Source organism: Eleutherodactylus coqui, chromosome 9, assembly GCF_035609145.1.
Source record: "Eleutherodactylus coqui strain aEleCoq1 chromosome 9, aEleCoq1.hap1, whole genome shotgun sequence".
Classification (NCBI taxonomy): domain Eukaryota; kingdom Metazoa; phylum Chordata; class Amphibia; order Anura; family Eleutherodactylidae; genus Eleutherodactylus; species Eleutherodactylus coqui.
In genome coordinates, this window is record NC_089845.1 from 116,559,676 (window position 1) to 116,583,124 (window position 23,449).

Consider the following 23,449-nt stretch of genomic DNA (forward strand, 5'->3'; position numbering starts at 1 on the left):
AAATGTTGACTCTTTTCTTGATGCGGAAATGTTGTAGATTTTCAGCTGTGGAAAATTCGCAGCATTTCTGCTACATGTGAACATATCCTTAAGGGCCCATTTACACGGCCATAAGCCTTTTACATGCACCCACCGGGTGCCGTAAAAATGCCTGAACAGCAAAGGGCCCGTCGCATATACGCCAAGGCCGGAATGCCATGGGCTCTTCTCTCCCCTTCGCCAGCTCACCTCCTCCCCTCCGGCCGTTTTCAATACGAGGGGGCGGGGTGGGGGCAAAGCTAAGCTACCGCTCCTTGTCCGCAGCCAGCAATGGCTGGGGGTGGAGTGGGTGAGCTTAGCTCCGCCCCTCCCATTGAAAACAGCAGCAAGGGACGGAGAGGAGAAGAGAAGGGGAAGGGAGTTTAGCAGTCACGCTGCTAAACTCCCTCCCACCTCCCTTCTCCGGCAGCTAGCATAGGCTCCCATAGGAACCTATGCAACTGCCGCCACCGGCGGGCGCTTTAACGCTGCAGAAATATGACAGACATCAAACTCAAGGGAAATTCCTGTAAAAATGCTCAGATTTTTACTGACCAACATCACCTACGCCCCTGTAAGTACGGCCCAAGGCGCAGGGACATGAGTTGTCTTACAGGAACAGTTGCTTTCCTTTTGTCCCATTTAATTTGATAAAAAAATTTGAACAAATGAAGGCAACCCAATCGCTGTTAGCTCCTCTATATGGTTATATAGCAGATTTATCTTCTATATGGGACTATTGCAGGCGGCCCCGTGGGGTTCGTGCAGCATGCCGAAATATTGGGATGTTCACAGAGCTGGGTCTCTGCTGCACTCAGGAGCCCCGCTGCATGCTCCAGCTCCTCCTACAGATCTGTACTATATGTACTATATTACTCTCTACCTGCACTACATGTAGAGTACCGCTCTCTACCTGTACTACATGTACTATATTACTCTCTACCTGCACTACATGTAGAGTATCGCTCTCTACCTGTACTAGATGTACTATATTACTCTCTACCTGTACTGCATGTAGAGTACCGATCTCTACCTCTACTACATGTATTATATTACTCTCTACCTGTACTACATGTAGTGTACTGCTCTCTCCCTGTACTGCATGTACTATATTACTCTCTACCTGTACTACATGTAGAGTACCGCTCTCTAGCTGTACTACATGTAACATATTACTCTCTACCTGTACTACATGTACAGTACCACTCTCTCCCTGTACTGCATGTACTATATTACTCTCTACCTGTACTACATGTAGAGTACCACTCTCTATCTGTACTATATGTAACATATTACTCTCTACCTGTACTACATGTACTGCACCGCTCTTTCCCTATACTACATGTACTATATTACTCTCCACCTGTACTACATGTAGAGTACCGCTCTCTACCTGTACTACATGTCTTATATTACTCTCTACCTGTACTACATGTAATAATAATAAACTTTATTTGTATAGCGCCAACATATTCCGCAGCACTTACATAGACAGGGGATACAGAAAGACAAAATACAAACATTACAGAACCATGGTTACATATAGTAATCAATTGATGGAATCAGTAGGGGTGAGGGTCCTGCTCCAACGAGCTTACATACTACAAGTAATGGGGTGATACAGAGGGTAAAGGGGCTGGAGATCTGCACGGTATGGCGAAGTGGAAGAGTGAGCGATGTTATACACACAGACAATGGTCAGACATTTAGCCATGTGACCGCAGAATGGTTATGACTGCAGGAGCGGTTTATGATGGCTAGCAGGGATTGCAGTCAGTAGGTCAGGGAGCATGTTATCAGGCGGAGTACAGAGGGGTTTGTTTAGGGAATGCGGTATGCCTCCCTGAAGAGGTGCGTTTTTAGAGCATGCCTGAAGTTCTGCGAGTCCTGGATTGTACTATCCTCTACCTGTACTGTTTATTACCTTTATACATGTGCTGTACTGCTCTCTACTGTACTACATGTACTGCCCTCTATCTTTGTACATGTTCTGTACTGCTCTCTACCACTATATATGTACTGTACCGCTCTCTACCTCTATACATGTACTGTACTGCTCTCTACTGTACTACATGTACTGTACCGCCCTCTACCTCTATACATGTACTGTACTTCTCTCTACCACTATACATGTACTGTAATGCTCTCTACCCACCCTACGTGTACTGCTCTCTACTTCTATACATGTACTGTACTGCTTTCTACCTGAACTACATATACTGTACTTCTCTTTACCACTATACATGTACTGTAATGCTCTCTACCCACCCTACGTGTACTGCTCTCTACCTCTATTCATGTACTGTACTGCTCTCCACCTGTACTACATGTAATGTACTGCTCTCTACCTGCGCTACCTGTACTGTACTGCTCTCTACCTGTACTACATGTAATGTACTGCTCTCTACCTGCACTACCTGTACTGTACTGCTGTCTACTTGTACGACACGTACTGTACTGCTATCTATCTCTATTCATGTACTGTACTGCTCTCTACCTGTTCTGTACTACTCTCTACCTCTACTACATGTATTGTACAGCTATCTACCTGCACTACCTGTACTGCTGTCTACCTGTACGACACGTACTGTACTGCTATCTACCTCTATTCATGTACTGTACTGCTCTCTACCTGTTCTACATGTACTGTACTGCTCTCTACCTCTATTCATGTACTGTACTGCTCTCCACCTGTACTACATGTATTGCACAGCTATCTACCTGCACTACCTGTACTGCTGTCTACCTGTACGACACGTACTGTACTGCTATCTACCTCTATTCATGTACTGTACTGCTCTCTACCTGTTCTACATGTACTGTACTGCTATCTACCTCTATTCATGTACTGTACTGCTCTCTGCCTGTTCTGTACTACTCTCTACCTCTACTACATGTATTGTACAGCTATCTACCTGTACTACATGCAACGCACTAAAATAGAACAGGCAGCATAATAGAAACGCTGTGCTAAAACACTTGCCTGAGAAACCACATTGAAATCAATGGCGGCTCAGTAAAACGTTGTATAAAATGCCTGTGTGAGAGGGGCCTCACCTGTATATGAGAACTTGCTTTATTTGTATCAGTTACTCACTTACTTATCTTTCATGATTTTTCTATGTTGAGTTGACATTTTGGGGTTTTCTGGAACCAATCAGCAGCTTTCCACAGAGTTTATGGTCTCAGATTATAATATTTTCAATTTATAGTGTTTATCTCTGAAGGAAGGAATTTTTTTTAACTTGAGGGATCATCAAAAAGTTATCAAAACCAGAGGAAAAAATAAGGCCACCCGCACTGCAACAAATGAAAGAATATTGTTTTTCACTAAGAGCAATCCACAGGTAGTAAAGTGCATATAGCGGTTGTGTAGGAAGCACTTGAAGAGCTGTTCCAGAAAGCTGTCATATATTGCAGCAAGAGGAGCACATTGTATTGTAAGAAATGTACTGCTTTCATGTCATAGGCAGTTGTCATTGTCCCTACATAATTGTATGCACCTGGGACCCCCACTGATCAGCTGATCGAGGGAGCCACGGTACTCATGTGAGCGCTGCGGCCTCTTCATTGTCATATGTAAGTCCAATCCTGTTCGTACTCAGAAAGCTGTACTTATTGTACTATTTGTACAATGCAGCACTGTCCCAATGAAATGACACGTTGCTTGTTATGGAGACAATCTCTTCTTGTTAAGAACAATATTTTTAGGGGTTTATTCACAAAAAATCCATTAAATGATGTGTCATGGGGATGTAAGAGGGGAGAGCGGTACCCGCTCCCCTCTGAAAGCTGAAAACGTTCTGCAGCCATTCTGATGAGCACCTCCTATCAGACAGAAAGGGAAAGAAAGATGAAAGACATATTCAGGCACTGAATAGGGTAAACCCCATGCTGCTTAGAGGGCGAGCTCTTAATGTTCTTGGCAGAACAGGTGCCATATAAATGCATTTGTTATTGTGCCACAGCGGTGCAGAGCGCAGGAACTGTAATAATGTGCCTTAAGTACTGTTGGAGCACCAGGAGAAAGTGGCTGCAGACTGAGGAGCATATAGAACCCGAGAGGAGAGCAGAGATTCTACTAGGGAGGTGCTACAGTCTGTTGAGGTGCCGCTACTGCGAGAGAAAGACCATGGGTCAGCTGAACTGGGAAATCGAAGGCTGGATGGGACAAGCATTTGGGACAGAGATAAGGATTTACAGAAACTGTGGTAGAGGAGTGTTTCCGGCCCTGGACTAGCCTGGCTCTGTGTAAGTGATTACTCCCACACAAGTTACTGTAAGTGAGGTCAGCCTCAAACTGAAAATAGTTGTGCACACCATTAGGGACTCAAAACAGTTAAACAACAGACCTGTTGTGTGGGATTTGAACTGTACTAGGGCTCGTGGGTGCTAAGTAAGATAGGGCTATATGATCCTAAGCAATAGGGATATATCAGCTGGGGGTTTGAATGCTGTGCCTCAAGTGCACTGTGTTGCTGGTAGTAAAATAATAACTCCTTAAAGTATGGACTGTGTGATTTATATTTCTGTTTAACAGGACTAATCTATCTACAGCATTAGGCCGCTGGTAGACTCGTGTATTTGGGCCTGTGTGCTATCCTTGTTAATCATGGGTAGCACACGGCCCCATTATAGCCTATGATGCTAAGCACACTGCCAGTCTGGTTCATATTATGGACAAGAATTAGGATATGCAAACGCATGTCAATGTGCGGGTTGTGCGATGTGAAGCTCAGGCACAACTCATGCACACAACAAGTGTGTCAGAGGCCTTACTGATACTGTTTTCTGCATTACTGTTATTTTGTATTGTGCATGTATTGTGATCCTAGGATTTAGTTAGCCATAGTTAGCTTCAGGTAAATCTATGGTAAAAGGTAAACTGTTTGCTTGTTATTATAACTTTACTCACTTACTTCCTTTGTTCATAAATATAGCATATTTTTGTAACTCCTTCTGCTGCATCATATCCTGAATCTGTGTTTCGATACCACCACCCATCACAGAGACAACCCCTTGTTAAACAGCAGATCTAGACTGGGGACGATCTCCCTCCTTAGGTCCACCAGGTCAAATGGTCTTGTGAAGCTACATCAATCATCTTCCTCCTGGCTCTGTCTCCTCCGATCTGTTGCTCTGAGCCACTGCTGTCAGCCCATCTGCACCCCCACAAGACAATCATTTAGTTCTGCTACTGTATTTATGTAATAATTTTTGGCTCTGGTTCTAAATTTATGTACTATGCTTGGTTTTGGTGCTGTATTTGTTATGAGCTTGGCTCTGGTGCTGTATTTATGTACTTATGTATGTACTGAGTTTTGGCGCATTATTAAGCATGGTGCTGTATTTACGCTATGAGCTTGGTTCTGGTGCAGTATTTATTCACTGAACTGTTCTTGTGTGGTTACGCTACTGTCTTGCTACTTTTTGCACAAGCAGAATACAGGGTGCCTGCCTATCAGTGCTATAAAAATTGTGTCATCTATCCTCAGGCAGACGCGGGGAAATCACGAACCCCGTAAAGATTTCGTCTAGGGTTCATCCACATCTGTTGCTGATTTCCGCTGTAAAACAGGACAAAATAGCGCTTCAAACAGCATTATTTCGTCCTGTATATTCCGGCAAAATACCAGACTGCTGGACAGAAATTAGATAGACCCCCATTATGGTCCATGGGGGCCGTTTGGCGCCATTCGGTTCCCCTAAAGCTGATGTGAATGAGCCCTTACACAACAGTGATGGACAGGCCGCACTGCACTAAGGGCAGAGTCACGCGGGTGTATGCGCAAAAACACATGCCACAGAGTATTTGCACATGAACGAGGTTTGAGGAGGTGAATAATCTGCACATTGCATGCATGTCTCTGCATATTACTGTACTTTTTGTGCACGTGCAGTCACACGCATGCATGACACATGATTTCCGTGAATTTCTTGGCTATTTAAAGCCTAATAAGGTCCAAACGTGTTCTTTTTTCTGTGTTTTGTACAGTGTCACACCCTTCCCCTTGCGTATTTTCGCACCTACCATATGCAAAACGCAGGAAAGTGACCAATTTTTTTTTGTGCGCACAAGAAATGCTTGCACAAAATGCGCTTTTCAGAACGAACCAGTTTAAAACAATGGGTTCTATTCTCTGTTTAGCATGCGCATAGTTACCTGCACAGACACCTGCACAAACAGACATGTGAGGAAGCCTGAAGGACGCTTCACACGATCGTATGTGCAAATACGCACACTTCAGCGCAACGTATTTGCACTATGAACAAGGTAGATTTCTGTGTGTATTAGCGCATTTTAATGTACATTTTGCGCATGCAGGGCATGTATATTTGCGCACGGCAGATGAATATGCCCTGATTTAAAAGGCTATTTAGCTAAATGAGGTCCAGATGTGTTATCTTTTCAATGGAATTGCGCATTTGTGCGCACATTGAGCACGCATTTGTGCATCTCCCATAGATTTTCATAGGGACACTCGGTGTGCAAATGCGCTGAAAAATAGAGCAGGTCCTATTTTTTTGCGCATGCAAAAGAGAAAATAAGAAGGAACCATCAATGGGTTCTATTCTTTGAATAGTGTATGTGTAAGCCGCCCTAATAATGTCCTATACAAGTAACTTGCCTTCTTTGTAGCAGCTTGTTCCCAGTGTACTAGATGCAACCTTTGCAGTCACGTCCCACAGAGAGTTCGCGCTCGCTACTATTTATGTGGAAAAGCATACGGTTGGGTTTGATGTTCCACTTGGAATAGGAACAAAGGAAGCCTGCATGGAAAAAGGTTGTTATTCCACGGGTACTTGACGTTATGCAGACCAAGGGCGGATATTTTACTATATACATATCCGCAGAGGTGAAGCAAAGGTGGTGGTGGGGCAGCGGGTGTAGAAGTTGTATCTCCGCTTTGCTACATGGTGAATAGTAAGCGGTGTGATAGTAGTTTATGATAACTTCACAATAATATAATGGACAAAGCTAAATACTATAGAAGTGGATATAAATGGCCTCTCTTCTATATACACTGACCAGTCATAACATTATAACCACATGACCTCTGAAGGTGGCCTGTAGTATCTGAGGCTGAAAACACACTGCCGTATGCGCAAATACGCTCAGCAGTACGGAGCGTAGTTGTATCTTAATGAGGAAGATTTTTTCTCCCTCGTCAGTGTCAGGGAGAGAGAGGGGGGACCCTGACCGATCCCGCCTCTATGGCTGATTTGTCACAGTTTGAGTACTCCGAGCACCCTTGCCGCTTTGACCGCTTGTCACGGCGGAGTTTCGATCAATCACTCTAGCAGGGTTGCAAGCGTAGAGTCATTAGAATACAGGTGGATTTGTACCCAGCTTTCCCAGGCTTCTGCACGCATGCAGAATGAAAGCTCAAATCACCCCTTATCCGGTCTAAACACATCCAGCACTCTACAATACCCGCACACACTTGCTGCCACCACCAGCTTTTATATCACAGGTAAGCTGGAACCCAAACTATGAATTATGAACACAATTTTCGGAGTTATGGTTGGTTTTAAAACAGACGAGGCTTGACTAATAAATTGCGTATTTATTCTAAAAAAGACTAGCAGTGCTAAATATTGATATGTACAAATATATGCAGATGTTACAGTGGAGATAAGGTTTACGAATATACACAACAGTCAATACTTAAAATATACAAGGAAGAAAATAACAGAAAGATGTTTGGCCCAAGGTACTGAATTGTGCGGAGTCATGGGAAGAAACAGGAAAGTCCTTACACCATAGTGTATCTCCAAAGGTCTGACAATTGGGTCTGTCTGACCCCCATTTTTTAAGGTTTCCCCAGAACACACCTCTCCCCATCCCCCTCTGAGGTCATTCCAAGAGGGATGGGGTGAATGTGTTCATACCTGTGGAAAAAACATAATTCCCCATCTTGGTTATATCTCCGCAGGAGATCCTCTGATCAGGAATATATACCTGGCATATTTTTAGTCATGATTTTATCTACTCAGTGATACCAAGATTATACCCAGGTATGTGGATACGCCATTTGAGTATTTTCTGTGACCCGCAACTCCATAGGTTTGGATGTGTTTTAATCAGCTGCCCGCCCAATTCCAAAAGTATAACTTATATTAGGCTAGGACCGTCACATGACCAATAATCTTTATTAAGAGATTTTCCTATTAATTTGACTCTCGGAGTCAGGGTGTCCGTGAGAAATACCAGAGGTGCCAATCCTTGCTCGCAGGGGGGTAATTAGCATTCCCCTGTCACTAGCTAATTTTATTGCCATCTAGACAAAGGAGATCCAGAGGCCAAATGCAAATCAGAGACCTCTGCAGATGTGAGGAAGGAAGGGGGAATTAACAAATATCAAGGAACCCTACTTTCTCAGTATCCAGAGCAGGAAGTTGTTATGGACAGTTGGGTGACACTTTATCAATATCATTATACCACAGCCGGCAGTTCAAACTCTGCCAAGAGGAGTTTGAAAAAAGAGGCAGGAAGATAGTGGCGGTATTATTGTTTCTTGACGCCACTAGGAAGTACTGGTGGAGTGAAGACTGACAGGAGGGGTGACGCCCCCTGTATCTGATTGGCTGCAGACATGTCTTCCCTGCAGGTCCTGCCAGATCATGAGAATGCTGTCGTCCCAGATCTAAGCTCCCTGCTCGTGGTCCTAGGAGTGGATAGCGTAGCTGCGTTCCTCTGCTCCCAGCAGCATGCTGCATTTCAGGGTGCTGCTCACATTCACCCACCCAGCAATCGGCCATCTCCTGCAGCATTCCCCCACTCTGTGTGCAGCACTCCTCCTGTCCTAGGAGGATGCTGAAGTTCCAGACGCTGACCTCCGCTGCTCAGAGTAAGCATCTCCCGGCAACCCCCCTTCTAGTCCCAGCAGCATGCTGCAGTTCACACTGCTGATCACAATCACCCACCCAGCAATCGGCCACCTGTTGCAGTGTTCCTCTGGTCCTAGGAGCATGCTGATGTTCCTGACACCGACCTCCGCTGCTCACAGTAAGCGCCGATGGCCCTGCCTATCTCCCTCTCTCCCTTCCTCCGGTCCCAGCAGGCTGCTGCACTTCACCCTGCTGCTCACAGTCATCCACTCAGCAATAGGCGATGTGTTGTAGCGGTCCTCCGGTCCAAGGTTCCGAGCAGCTCATCTTCACCCCGCTGAAGAGCTCAGCATCTCCGCTTCCATCAGTCATCCAGCGCTCATTATCAGCAGTATACAATGTGGGAGGACACCGTCAGTACTGACTGTAGGTTACCCAGGAGGGCTATGCTGGGTTATGCTACTTTTTCCTGTGACGCTTTTATGATTTACATCACTACCGACACTATTACCACCTTCCAGGACCTTTAATATTTCTGCCAATCGGGAGCTAGGGGTGTGAGAGGGGCGTTCCTCCTGTCAAACCCCTAGCTTTCTGTGGCGTCAACATATAATAATACCGATAGTGGCTGCCTGTTTTTTCCCGCAGCATGTGTTCATGGCTGAGAAATCCCAGTTGTGAAAACGAAACCTGTGAACTCCTACTGAGATCAGTGGTTTTGTCCCCTTATACGGCCATGATTATCCCAGCTGTATAAGGGAAGAAAAACGCGCTCATGTGTTTAAGCGCTGACACTAAGGGCTCTGTCACACATATTTTTTGCGCACATTATACGGAGCACTAAAACCATATTGATTTGCACTAGAGCATTCGGACCTGTATTTTTTAGTGCATATTTACATGCATATAAGAACACGCTACATGTCTGAAATAGCCCAATAAAAGTAATGGGACTGCACAAATGCGCAGTCAATATGCATATTACATAAGTGAACTTCATGTCACAGTGAGCATCAGGAGCTGGCACCTCTGTTTTCACATCCCCCTGAGTACACATTGTCTATGGAGGACGGACCACGCGAACTGACCCACCCTCAAGAAGACCTACTCGGAGGAAAAAATGGTTGGGCAGCAGTGTGTTTAATGTCTTCCCCATCTGGTTGTTTGGACTGTCCCATTGAGATCTATGACACGGAATGATCAAACAGCTCCTCAGACTGATCCATGTGGACTGCTTTGGAGGGTGTGGGGGATTTAGCATGGGGTGAAGTAGAGGAGGAATGCTCATGGCCGACTGGTGCAGACTGACTACTATGTGCCTGTGACTGCGAGGAACAGGAGGTGGCGGTACTTGAAGCATGCTATGTCATCCTCTCTATGACCTGTTCTGCAGATGTAATACACAGATAGAACCACATATAAGGACTACTTGGGCTTCTGCAGAATACGAAGCTGTTGCTTCAGTGGGAGCCACTTGAAGTGCCAACTTGGCTTGTCCCCTACCCCTTGCTTTCTTCAGGTTTCCTTTTTTATTTATTTAATTTTATGGTTTTTTTGTTTACTTTTTAGTGTAGTTTTATGCAACTTATCAGCTAACTTTGTAATTTGAAGAAAACCACTGCTAGCTGCGTAAGACTGCAAATAATTTGTAGTGGTCGGTTTTGAAGGACATCTGAGTTCACTGACATGCACTGTGTGTATTTGCTGTTTCCCTGTTTGGGTTTCTTTTTGTATTACATTTAGAGATGAGCGAACGTGCTTGGCCCCGCCCCTTTTTCACCCGAGTACCGCGATTTTCGAGTACTTTCGGACTCGGGCGAAAAAATTCGGGGGGCGCCGTGGCGGCGCGGGGGGTTGCGGCGGGGAGTGGGGGGGAGAGGGAGAGAGAGAGGGCTCCCCCCTGTTCCCCGCTGCTACCCCCCTGCACCGCCGCGCCTCTCCCTGCCCCCCGGCGCCCCCCGAATCTTTACGCGCGAGTACTGAAGTACTCGAAAATGGCGGTACTCGGGTGCGTAAGTACTCATTACGAGTACGTTCGCTCATCTCTAATTACATTAACAAAAAAGCACCATAAATTAAATAGGCTGTAATCCCTGGAAAGCACGGTATTTGAGAACAGAAAGCCACAGAGAATAGCTTGTATATTTGTGCACACTCCCTGTCTGGCACAGTGTGAAGGAATCCCCTCACCTCACTGATAGCTGCTTAAGGCCTGCAAATAATTTGTAATGGCTGGACTGGCGACTTTGAACAACATCTGAGGCTGTTATTTCCGCAGGGAGTCGGCAGATAACATTGTAGCCTACTGGTAGCCACAAGGAGAACAATGCAGCTGTGTGCACAACTGGGCATGTGATTAATCACAGGCTGGGCTCTGCAAGCAGCTCCTAGAGACCCTTTTCTATGCAAATGAAGATGATAAAGTGTTAATGGCCATTAACACTTTATCCAAAAAAAGTCACTAAATCATTCAATCTTTCAGTCGTTTGAAAGATTATCTTTGCGTATAAAAGGGCCTTTGGTTTTTTGTGCCTTAGACAGGGCACAGGTTCCTTTTAAAGGTGTTTTTCCGTTTTTTTTTTCATTTTTTTTATCTAGTCTAAATATTCCCTCCCTCCATGTGGAGCCTACTGTCCTGAGCTCCATTACCAGTAAACATTGCAGTGGCTCTCAGGTCTTTCCATGGCCCACTATTCTGGCTGTCTATACAATTGCAATGAAGGGGTGTCACAGCTGCGGTGATGTCACATATTGACATAGTCGCTGCACGGACACATTCTCCCTGCAATGTATATGGGTGTTCTATAGTCTGCACACAGTGAGGGGGCATGTACAGCCCTGATAGTATGCTTGTAAGTGATTAGGGTTTTATTTCTATAGCCTCACAGGAGCTGTTTTCGCCATTTGTGTTTTTTATCAATTGATCATTTGGTCAAAGTAATGATGATAATTATTTCTGAGTATCAAACTGTGAAAATGCTATAATACAGCCGATCCTTTCATGTATTTATAGAAGTGGATCATTGCTCTGAATCTAACCACGGCTGCCAGCATGTCTGCACCAACACAGACGAGTCCTATACGTGCCAGTGCTATGAAGGGTTTGTCTTGAGTGAAGATAAGAAGACTTGTAGACGTAAGAAAATCTCCTATTATACTCCAAGCATATTATCCTGTTACTTTTGTGACACAATGACACTTACTGCAGAAAATCCAAGCTGACTGCAAGGAGACATTCGGGTAGCATTTATGCACCATCCAGAGGCGTAACTTGAAGCTCCTGGGCCCCAATGCAAAACCTGTAGCAGGGCCCCAAACTATAATGCTTTATTCATAGTACAGGGCTCCCTATATGGAGAAGAGAGGCCTTATGGGCCCCCTAAGGCTCCTGGGCCCGGGTGCAACTGCATCCCCTGCATCCTCTATAGTTACGCCCCTGGCACCATCCATTCCAGGAGTCCGGGAAGAGGCGTACCAAAAGGCTCATGGGGCCTAGCGCCAAAAATACAGTTTGACACCCTATAACTGCACTAATATTGTTTTTTAAGTTTTTTTTAGATGAGCCGATTTATCGTTTGAATGAGTAAATGACATCAGAGTTCGCTTGTGCGCTCGAAGACGTTTAAACGAGAAATCGCCCAGAATCATTCATTCTTTCACCTTCACTGTATTAGTAAATGATAGGGACTGAACGGACGATGTTTAAGCGAAACGATAACTAAACGAGCCAATGATGATTTTTACGCCTGCTTAAACTGAGCGACGAGAAAGAGCGAATGATTCTCATTCGCCATTCAGTCGTTGCTTCACATGTAGACTGAAGTTTATCGTTCACTTTCGTTTGTTTGAACGAATATGCAGCATATTCACGAGCCGAAATATGCAGTTGCCTTGCGTATTTCTGCCATGGGCAGTTCTTTTGCTCGTATAAATACAAACACATGAAATCGCTTTGATTTTATACGTAAATACGCAGAGAATATGTAGGTTTCCTGCATATTTCGTGCGGATTTGCGCATATCTATTAATTTCTATGGGCTTCTACTGTGTGCTATTCGCATCAAGATGGGACACGCTGTGTATTGTTTCATGAGATGGCACATCACGTGAAAATATACGCTCAAGTGAACGAACCCCTTGACATCAATGAGTCCTATTCACTGTGTGTTATGCGCACAAAAATTGCACACGTATTTACGCTTGTGTGAACGAGCCCAATATGGTGGCTTTACACAGCAAGTATTGGATGAAAAATCACTCAAACAAGCGGTTTTCAGCAATAAATGTCCTGTGTAAACATGCGACCCGACAGGATATTGAGCGAGAAATCACTCATTAGTCACTTTGTTTGAACTCATTGAGACAAAGTGACTAGCGGGCGACTTCTTGCTCCGTGTAAACAGGCAGTTACTCACCTATGAGCCACTGCCTGCTCATAGTGAATGGAGGCGGCTGGAAGAGATCTCTAACGCGCTCCGCCTGCAGTCACTGAACAACAGGAGGGATAGTTGTTGGGACAACTGCTTCTGCGCCCTACAGTCATCCCACCAGTAGTAAACCTTGGAGCTCACTCATAAAGGCACATAGCGGCTGCGTATTATGCGCTTATACGCAGTATAGGGGCTTAAACAGATGAGCGTGATACGCCGTGATTACGCGCACAGTAAATTCGCAATGCGCATAATGAAGAGAATAGAAGGATTGGATGTGAGTACCACCATCCTCTTTTACTTGCACCTCAGTTGCTGCTCTACACCACGTATGTATTTGGGACTGTTACGTTACACACTTGTCTGTCGAAGCCCTAAGTTTATATATGCATGTATCATGCGCATTTGCTGCGTATTTATACCCCCATAGCCCATAATTGGGGTATTACGCATGTAATATGCACCAAAATAGGACATGCTGCATTTAATTTCTCTCACATAGGAGCGGTTTTACAAAGGCGTATTTTTGTGTATATTTGCAATGCCCGGGGAATAGAACCATTCTACTCAATGTGTCATCAATAGCTAGAAGTGGGAGAACCCATATAAATCCAGTCACAAAACGGGGTGCGCCTCAAGCTTTATGTTGGTCAGTGGAGCCCGTCTCCACAGTTCCAAACAATATCACAATGTGATTGTTCTCAGTAAGAGAAACCAAGTCATCTTGTAGATAGGATACCTTTTAATAGCTAACAAAAATACATGATGTCATAGCGTAGGTTCGGAAGCTTGCTGTAACATCATGTATTTTTGTTAGCCATTAAAAGGTATCATATCTACAAGATTACTTGGTTTCTCTTACTGACAACAATCACACTTTGCTCTACTGGCCAACGGGATGCGCCATTGTCTTTAGTCTTCAGAAACAAATGTTTTAACCTCGTAGGTGCACAACAAGTTCATTCGCTCCCTTTACGGTATATATCTCCTTAGAGCAGTGATGGCGAACCTTTTAGAGACCGAGTGCCCAAACTGCAACCCAAAACCCAATTATATATCACAAAGTGATGTCAGGGGGCGGGGCTTATCACGACATATGATTTTACCCACATCCTTCTAAAAAGGACAGGGCCGCTTCAAAATAGACAGCTTGCAGATTTTGACTGCTGTTTGGATGTGGAAATACTGCAGAATGTCTTCAGCGGAAATTTATGTGGAAAATTCTGTAGCATTTCCGCATCCAAAAAGCAGTCAGAATCTGCACCCTGTCAATTTTGAAACAGCCCTGCCCATTTCCCCACATGTAAACATACCCTAGCGATAATAGTGACCCCCCCCCCACCCCAGCGATAGTAGAGTAAACCCCCCCTACAGCGGCCCCCAGTTTATTAGTGAGACCCCACAGCGGCCCCCAGTTTATTAGTGAGACCCCACAGTGGCCCTCAGTATATTAGTGAGACCCCACAGCGGCCCCCAGTATAATAGTGAGACCCACAGCAGCCCCAGTATAATAGTGAGACCCCACAGCGGCCGCCAGTGTAATAGTGAGACCCACAGCAGCCCCCAATGTAATAGTGAGACCCCACAGCGGCCCCCAATGTAATAGTGAGACCCCACAGCGGCCCCCAGTGTAATAGTGAGAACCCACAGCGGCCCCCAATGTAATAGTGACACCCCACAGCGGCCCCCAAGTGTAATAGTGAGACCCCAAAGTGGCCCCCAGTATGTTAGTGACATCCCACAGCGCCCCCCCCCCCCCCCCAAGACCGACATACTTATCCCCTCCTCCTCCTCCTCCTGGAAGCTCAGCTCCTCTGCTGCTCGGCGATGATCCCGGGACACACTGTGACGTCAGTGTGCTGCCGGACGCTTCCTCCCCCTGCTCTCATGGAACCTAAGAGGAGACATCGGGGGAGGGGGAGGAGGATCCCGGCTGCACACTGACATCACAGTGTGCGCCGGGATCAGCACAGCTAGCTGCGCAGTGAGTGAATACCAGCAGGGGAGCCGCGGCCCTTGCCAGTATTCACTAGTGGTGAGTGGCAATGGCGAAGCATGCCAGTAGGGAGGGCTCTGCGTGCCGCCTCTGGCACGCCTGCCATAGGTTCGCCACCACTGCCTTAGAGTGTAACTGTCATTTACATTTTTATTAATGTACAGAATAGGTGAATTAAGCATTTTTTCTGTACGTTTTATTAGCCTTTTCTGTACATTTTTTTTGTTCAAAGCCTTTCTTGTGCTATGCAGCTAGGAGAATACGTTGCTAAGGAAAACTATACTTACCTACCGGCTTGGTAGTAGAGGCAGTAGAGGGCGCTCCAGCTGTGCCTGCACTGTTCCCTATAGTGCAGCTGCAGACACAGCTGTTCTCATTATAACACTTTATTAATAAGTTTTTGTCTTCTATTTTATTCATTTTTAACTCTTTGACCTCCCATGCCCCCTGCTTTGTCCCCTCGCACTGGTGTTATTCTTCTCTGCCAGTTTCGGCGGCTCTGTCCCCGGCGCTATTAAGGAGAAGCTGTTTTATGTTGCAGACAGCTTTTCCCCTTCACAAATGTTTACTCTCCACAGGACCCAATGCACTCAGTTGTGTTCGTTGGATGGTAACATACACACCCAGCTTCTCCTTCACTACATGCCGCTGGGGACAGAGCAGCCGAGACCAGTGGAGAAGTAGAACACTAGTGCGGGGGACAGGGGACACCAAAGAGTTAAAAATTAATGAAATAGAAAAGAACCATTTATTAATAAATTCCAGTCCTCAAGGCACCCCAACAGGTCATGTTTTCTGGATTTCTTCAGTATTACACAGGTGATGTAATTATTGCCAGTGCCTCAGACATTGCCATAGGTAGGGGTGTAACTATAGGGAATGCAGAGGATTGCACCCGAGCCCAGGAGTCCTATAGGGCTTATTAGTCCTGTCTTCTCCATATAGGGAGCCCAGTACTATTAATAAAGCATTATAGTTGGGGTCCCTGTTACAGGTTTTCCATTGGAGCCCAGAAGCTTTAAGTTACACCTCTGAGTCACAGGTGTTGTTATTATAGGATATCCTGAAAACATGACCTGTTGGGGTGCCTTGGAGTTGGGAACACTGCCTTATGTTATATAGTAAACTGTGTTCTGCCTTGGTTTGTCTAATCTATCCTTGTTCTTTCTCATTGCAGCTGTGGACCACTGTGCTTTGAATCAGCATGGCTGTGAGCACTTGTGTGTTAATGCGGAAGGGTCTTACATGTGTCAGTGCTTCGAAGGATATTTTCTTCGGGATGACAAGACATCCTGCCAGAGTAAGAGTCTGCTATTCTTGACATACTGTAGTACATAGACCGATAAATAATTACTAAGTGTTTGCTCTTCGTTGAGTCTTTACACGCACGGACCCTCGTAGCAGATGAGCTGTTAACATCATTATTTGTAGGCTCTTGGCAGGAGGCTCTGAAGTGTAAAACTGGACCACAAGTATTCACGTAGACGGAGGCAAGTTGTGGCGTAATCCTAGATGGTAGAACTCATACGCTCCTTTGTCCGTGTTCTTCATGGTGGTTAGTATAGAATTCCTGGTGTTGCGGCTGTAGTAGGCGTGCATACCATAGAGCTAGACCATGTGGGCGCAGGCCTGGGTGGTCCCATTGCCTTTGCTACTGTTATTTGGACATTGTACAGGACCCCCCATCCACAGGAACTGTATACAGGGCTACTTGTGTTAGGGGCTGTTCACATTCGGATTTTCATGTACATTTAATATATATGTTAAACGTATATGAAAAAATGTATACAAAGATATGGCATTTTATAAACACCGGTAGGTTTTTAAAATGTATTTACTGGTTACTGATAGCCATACATTTCCATACGTTTGTGTCTATTTCTACATTTAAAAAAACTATGTTTTTTACTGTAAACTTTTTTCTTAATAAAGTTTTGTAGTTTAACATTCTTTTTTTCCTGAAGGCATTTGATATCAAAAAAACATATTCGTTAAACATATGGAAACATACTGCCATGAGTTTCCATACGTTTTCCGTTGACTGTAATATTAAAAAAAAGTATATATTTCCACACACATTTGTGTTTACAGGAAAGTGTAGTAGACTATGCTTTTCCATCCCACAGAAAAGTTGGCAAATATATAGGAGGTTAAGCACAGTCAACAGTATGTATTTTTGAACTAGCCTGTGGGTACACGAAGTTATGCATTTTTCCACTTTTTTGTATAAAAACGTATACAATTCACAGATGCTTAAGGCGTATTTACGTGCACAAAATTTGCGCACACAATACAGAGGAAATAAAAGCCATTGATTTCAATGAGTTCGTTCCTTTTTTGCATGCAGCATCTACTTCTGTGCACATTTGCGCAGACGTCTATGGGGGTGCGCAGATGTATGCACAATATGCACTATTCTACAGGAAGAAGAACACATCTGGAACTCATTAGGCTAAATAGCCATTTAAATCGAGGCATGATTGTGCAAAAAACCTGCCCTGCGAGCAGAAAAAGTACCGTAAAACGTAAAAAAAAAACTCATTCATAGCACAAATATGTTGAGCTAAGGGGTGTGCAAAAACGCATACGCTCGTGAGTAGGAGCCCTAAATCCTAGTGTGAACAGCCCCTAGATTATAACAGTACTTAGTTATGTTGCATCATAGACTTTATGGGTAATGACACAATTTACGGCCATGTTAATGGTGGTGGTGGCATGCCACCTCAAAGGGGCGCAGCATTGGGTGTTAGTGCTAAAAAGGGCATTCAGAGATGGATATAAAAACTCCACATAGGAGCGGAAGTGTAGAGTGCGACGTAGGAAGTGAGAGAGTGGCATATCACAGATTGAGAGTCATTGTGTAGGGTGGCCACAGTTTGGCATTGGAGAACCCGCGGAGATACGGAAAGTCTCAAGAAACCGTCTTTGTGAGAGTTGGTCGCCACCACCGGTTGCTAACTGCCATGTATCATGTGACCTGCAAAATCTGTGACCACCAGACGGCTGTCGAGTTGATTAAAGTTTCCTGCAAACATGTGGCTGTCCTCCGCTCATTTGCCAGCACATTGGTTATTGCCTTATTGCCTAAGCACTTGTGTAACCGGGAATTCTTAAGATGCTTTTACCAGATGATGGAGATGATGAGCACCTCAGACACTTCAGTCATCTCTCTTCAGGTAGGCCCATCCCAGAAGACTGAGTTTCCAAACTGGTGCTTTTTTTCCCTCCCCGCCCCACCCCACCCCATTGCCCCAAGTGTCAGAGAAGGGTAAACGAGCACCAGACCCTTCTGGGTGGCAAAATATGGCAGCATAATCGTGGACCTGCCTTTGCTCCGGCGTCCCTCACTTCTTCATTCGCCACTGATCATTAAATTTTAGTATTACTGTTGATTAAATACAGAGTTAAACTATAGAAATGTAGAAAGCCCATTACAATCTGCAGAGAGCGAGCCTAGGAGATCACTTCTGTTTCAGACACACAAAGCAGATTTCAAGGTCCATTACATTTTCTTTCTAGTTTGATGTGCAACTTAATTTGCAGAACTTTCAACGCCCATTCATTAGTATGTTTTTTTTTCCATTTTTCAGCTCCGTTCAACATTACTGGTATCTTAGAGTGTGCATGGTAATGAGGGGACTTCAGTGCAGGCAGTGGCATTTTGATGTGTATAAAGCCCATTAAAAGTGTACAAGGAGCTTAGTCATCCGGTAGAACAAAGAAACACTAAAGAAAAGCTCATCAGGCATTGGTCGTACGTGTAGCAGAAGTGTATTTTGGAAAAGCTGTGTTCACTGTTAAGGGTACTTTACACTAGGTGATTATTGGCCGAATTCTCGCTAGAAACAGCAAATTCGGGCGATAGTTGTCCAATGTACAAGCGCCCGCCAACAGGGCACTGAGTGAGAAATCGCTCACTTGTCGGAGTTGCTTAGTTTTTAGCAAAGTTAAAGACCAAGCAACTGTAGGGACTAGATATGAGCGAGTATACTCGCTAAGGCACATTATTCAAGCAAGTAGTGCCTTAGCCAAGTATCTCCCCGCTCGTCTCTAAAGATTCGGGGGCCGGCGCGGGTGACAGGTGAGTTGTGGCAGGGAGTGGGGAGGAGCGGGGGGGGGGGAGAGAGGGAGAGAGAGATCTCCCCTCCGTTCCTCCCCCCTGCCGCTCCCCGCCCCCCGCCGGCCCCCGAATCTTTAGAGACGAGCGGGGAGATACTCGGCTAAGGCACTACTCGCTCGAGTAATGTGCTTAGCGAGTATACTCGCTCATCTCTAGTCAGAACGTAATGTTTGAGCAACTACCGTTTACTGTGAATGGAGGCGGGCAACCAAGCGGAATGATCCCCAGCCGCTCTGCTTCTATTCACTTAAACAACTATCGCTGCTGCGTAAGCACAGAAGCAATTATCAGGCGGCGGTCCGTGGGATGGCTGTCGGGCACTGATGTGCCTGACAGTCATCCCGTGTAAAGGGACTTTTACAGTTTGTCTTAATTACCTCTCTCTGCATAGGTGTCAATTGGTAGATGCACTCAATCAAGTGTCAACCAAGCCCTGCTCGGGGTTAAGGACATAAATAAGTTTCAAAGAATCTGGGAACAGTGAGTTCCAATGTGCCTCCAGCTGCAATCAATGCTCCGTCTATTCATTATTTGCTTTCAGTTTCAACATTTTAACTGAATAGAGCAGATTTACCAGCAACATTCAATGGTTTTCTGGCACAAATTGTGCCACAAACCTGCCTAAAGGCCCATTTACACGCAAAGCTAATCTTTCAAACGGATGAAAGTTTTAGCGATCTTTTTGCATAAAGTGTTAATGGCCACTGATGACCATTGCCACTTCATGCTCTTCATTTGCATGTAAATGGGCCTCAACATGCTGTTTGCAGAGCCCAGCTTGTGAGTAATCACACACCAAACTATGCGCACAGCTGCATTGTTCTCGGCGCAGGTGCGGTGGAATATAATGTTAACTGCCAACTCCCCGCGGAGAAAACAGCCTGTAAACTGCTTTATCTCCAGTAGCTGAACAATGGATTTAAAGTTTACCTTAAAATCATCGTTCAAATGAAAAGTGCCCGGTCGTTTGAACGAATTTTGAGCAATAATCATGGTTTCCTGGCTTGGTTTCCTATTCCCAATCACTGTTAAGACTTGTTAGAAAGTCACATTGATTCAAAGGAATTCTGCCATCCAATAGGTGATGCTGCAGAGGTTTTTTTCCATCTTCCTTATTTGCATAAATTACCCAGAGAAGCTAGCATGGGCTTATAAGTCTCCTCACTCACTTTCTAGGTGTCCCCACACCCCTTTTGGGTGCTCTCCTTGGGAAGAAACTATACCATCCCCTGACCCACTCCCCCCCTGCATGTCTCCACACACTTTTTGGGTGCTCTCCTTAGGGAGACATGACACCTTTCTTGACTAAGGGGTTAAATACCTATAGTAACATGACAAACAGTCCAGGTATTTTACATAACTGTAGTAGCTTCACTTTATTAGTTACAATGTGCTTGGAGTGTCACTTGAGATGCTCTCCACTTTGTACAATCCTTGTTTGTTGGAAGGTCATTAAAGGGGTTGTCCCGCGAAACAAAGTTGGGGTATACACTTCTGTATGGCCATATTAATGCACTTTGTAATGTACATTGTGCATTAATTATGAGCCATACAGAAGTTATTCACTTACCTGCTCCGTTGCTAGCGTCCCCGTCTCCATGGTGCCGTCTAATTTTCAGCGTCTAATCGCCGGATAGACGCGCTTGCGCAGTCCGGCCTTCTCCATGTTGAATGGGGCTGCTCGTGCTGGAGAGCTGCTCCTCGTAGCTCCGCCCCGTCACGTGTGCCGATTCCAGCCAATCAGGAGGCTGGAATCGGCAATGGACCGCACAGAAGACCTGCGGTCCACCGAGGGTGAAGATCCCGGCGGCCATCTTCGCAAGGTAAGTAAGAAGTCACCGGAGCGCGGGGATTCGGGTAAGTACTATCCGGTTTTTTTTTTAAACCCCTGCATCGGGTTTGTCTCGCGCCGAACGGGGGAGCTGTTGAAAAAAAAAAAACCCGTTTCGGCGCGGGACAACCCCTTTAATGATAGGCTGATGGCGGGTTGCTCCACTGCTGTGAGCCCCAGTAAGTAGCTGGAATTTGTGGAGTAACCTGACAGCAGCTGTTCGATTTTCCTACAGCGCCACCACAGGAGAAATGAAGCATGCACAGTCCTCACTAAAATAATACCTCTAGTACTATTTACCGCTGCCTATTTAGGTAACCACATATCCTTTCATTCCCAGGTAAAGACGTCTGCAAATCCACTGAGCACGGATGTGAGCATCTGTGTGTAAATAATGAGGAGTCCTATATTTGCAAATGCTTTGAAGGCTACATCTTAGCAGATGATGGGAAGAGATGCAAAAGTAAGTAATAGTAGTGGTGTTTTAGGTTTTTACAGACTGCAAAAATGCTTTTAAAAGGACCTATTACTGATCATGACATGTCTGCTTAACCCTTTCAGTGGCAGGTTTATTATTACCATGTCATGCCAGGGAAATCTCCAGGGCTTGCTGCGCTGAGTATGCAGTAAGATTTCAGAGGACAGCTCAGTGCTCTGCACATTTCAGCAGCAGAGCTGTCCACAGAAATCTTCCGGAGTTTAATTGCATGGTCAGAGGAGCAAGTCCTGGAGATTTTCCAGGCGTGCCACTAAAGGAGTTAAAGGTGGTTTCACACGGGAAATAAAATCGCACGATATTTTTTCACTTGTTGCACAAACTCAGTGTGGGAAAAGATAGCATATAGGCTACGGATTCCGACCGGCTGCTTTTACGTGCGGCTGGTATAGATAGGTCCTGCCCTATCTTTTGGCCGCGATCAGCCGGCAGCCCCCCTAGAAGCCTACGGGAACTGCCAGCAAGGGGAGTGGGACGGAGGGGGGAGGAAGGACTTTAGCAGCACCTCGTGCTGCTAAACTCCCTCCCACCTCCTTCCCCCTCCCTTTGCCAGCAGCTCCCATAGGCTTCTAGGGGAGCTGGCGGCCGATAGGTCTTGCCCTATCTTTTGTCCTCTATCTATGGGAGCTTCTATTGCTGCCGTCAGCCGGCAAAAGGAGGGGGGTGATGGGGAGGGAGTTAAGCATTGCTACACTCTTTCCCCCAGGCGGACTGAATGGGCGAGAAAACACAAGATTTATCCGTGACTTGGTCGCAGCTTTCTCTCGTTTGTGCATTTTTCGTCCGTGATGCGAGCAGGCCGATAATCGCCACCCCCGTGTGAAAGAGGCCTAAATTAGTTTGAGTGAAACCAGAAGTTCACTGAAACCCCTGAAACTAGTATATAACACTATGGCTGCTTTCACACGGCCGAGAAAATCGCGGTAGATTTCTGCTTTGCGAGTCGCACAAATCTCGCACAGATATGAATCCTATCCTTTTGAATGGGGTCAAATACATGAGCAATGTCGGAAAAATCGTAACATGACCTATCTTTGGCGTTCCCTTGGAATGCATCACCCATTGTTTTCAATGGGGCTGGAACACAGTGCATGCGAGTGCAATGCGAGGTTTCCCATTGAAAACAATGGGAAACACTTGCCGATGCAACTGTACTGAATGGTTGGGAGGCGTTTTTGACATCGCACGTGTACGAGTCCAATGTCAGGCCAAGTTTCACGCCCAATATCGTGCTTGGCTGTGTGAAACTAGCCTCAGAGCCATAAACACCCTTTCAGAGTTATACGGGACTTTTCTAGGTCTTAGACAGTGTTATACGCCAGTGATCAGTGAGTCAATAGAACCCTGTTTTGGGTCGAACTTTGCTAAAAGAACCTAAACTGAACTTTTACAAAAGTTCGACCCCAAACCGGGTTCTACTGTTTCAGTGTGCTCAACACTAGTCCTGAATATATAGTGCTGTTGTCAGCTCTGATTGGACCATGTCAGACTGTGTAAGGACACACCCCAAACTGGTCACACCCAGCTGTCAACTTATTCTTAACTTTCCAGGAGGAATAGCGGAGGAACATCACAACACTGAGCTCTAGGAAAAGATGCTTTAGCATCGTAAGTTCATGAAGAATAGAAGTATTTACCATGTCAGCAGAGGGGACAGCTCCACTTTAGATTTTTGGCCCCTATGAAAGATGGAATGCCCCTTTAAATCTATGACAGGACTGTGTAA

General features: G+C 45.4%; 1 protein-coding gene across 1 annotated transcript in view; it reads left to right on the top strand.

Moving 5' to 3' along the window:
- MATN2 (matrilin 2) overlaps positions 1-23,449 on the top strand; it is a 94,440-nt gene that overhangs the window by 49,213 nt on the left and 21,778 nt on the right. Inside the window, exons 9-11 of the mRNA XM_066578381.1 lie at positions 11,864-11,986; positions 16,454-16,576; positions 21,568-21,690. Coding sequence (XP_066434478.1) covers positions 11,864-11,986; positions 16,454-16,576; positions 21,568-21,690 — 369 coding nt within the window. The remainder of the gene's footprint in view (positions 1-11,863; positions 11,987-16,453; positions 16,577-21,567; positions 21,691-23,449) is intronic.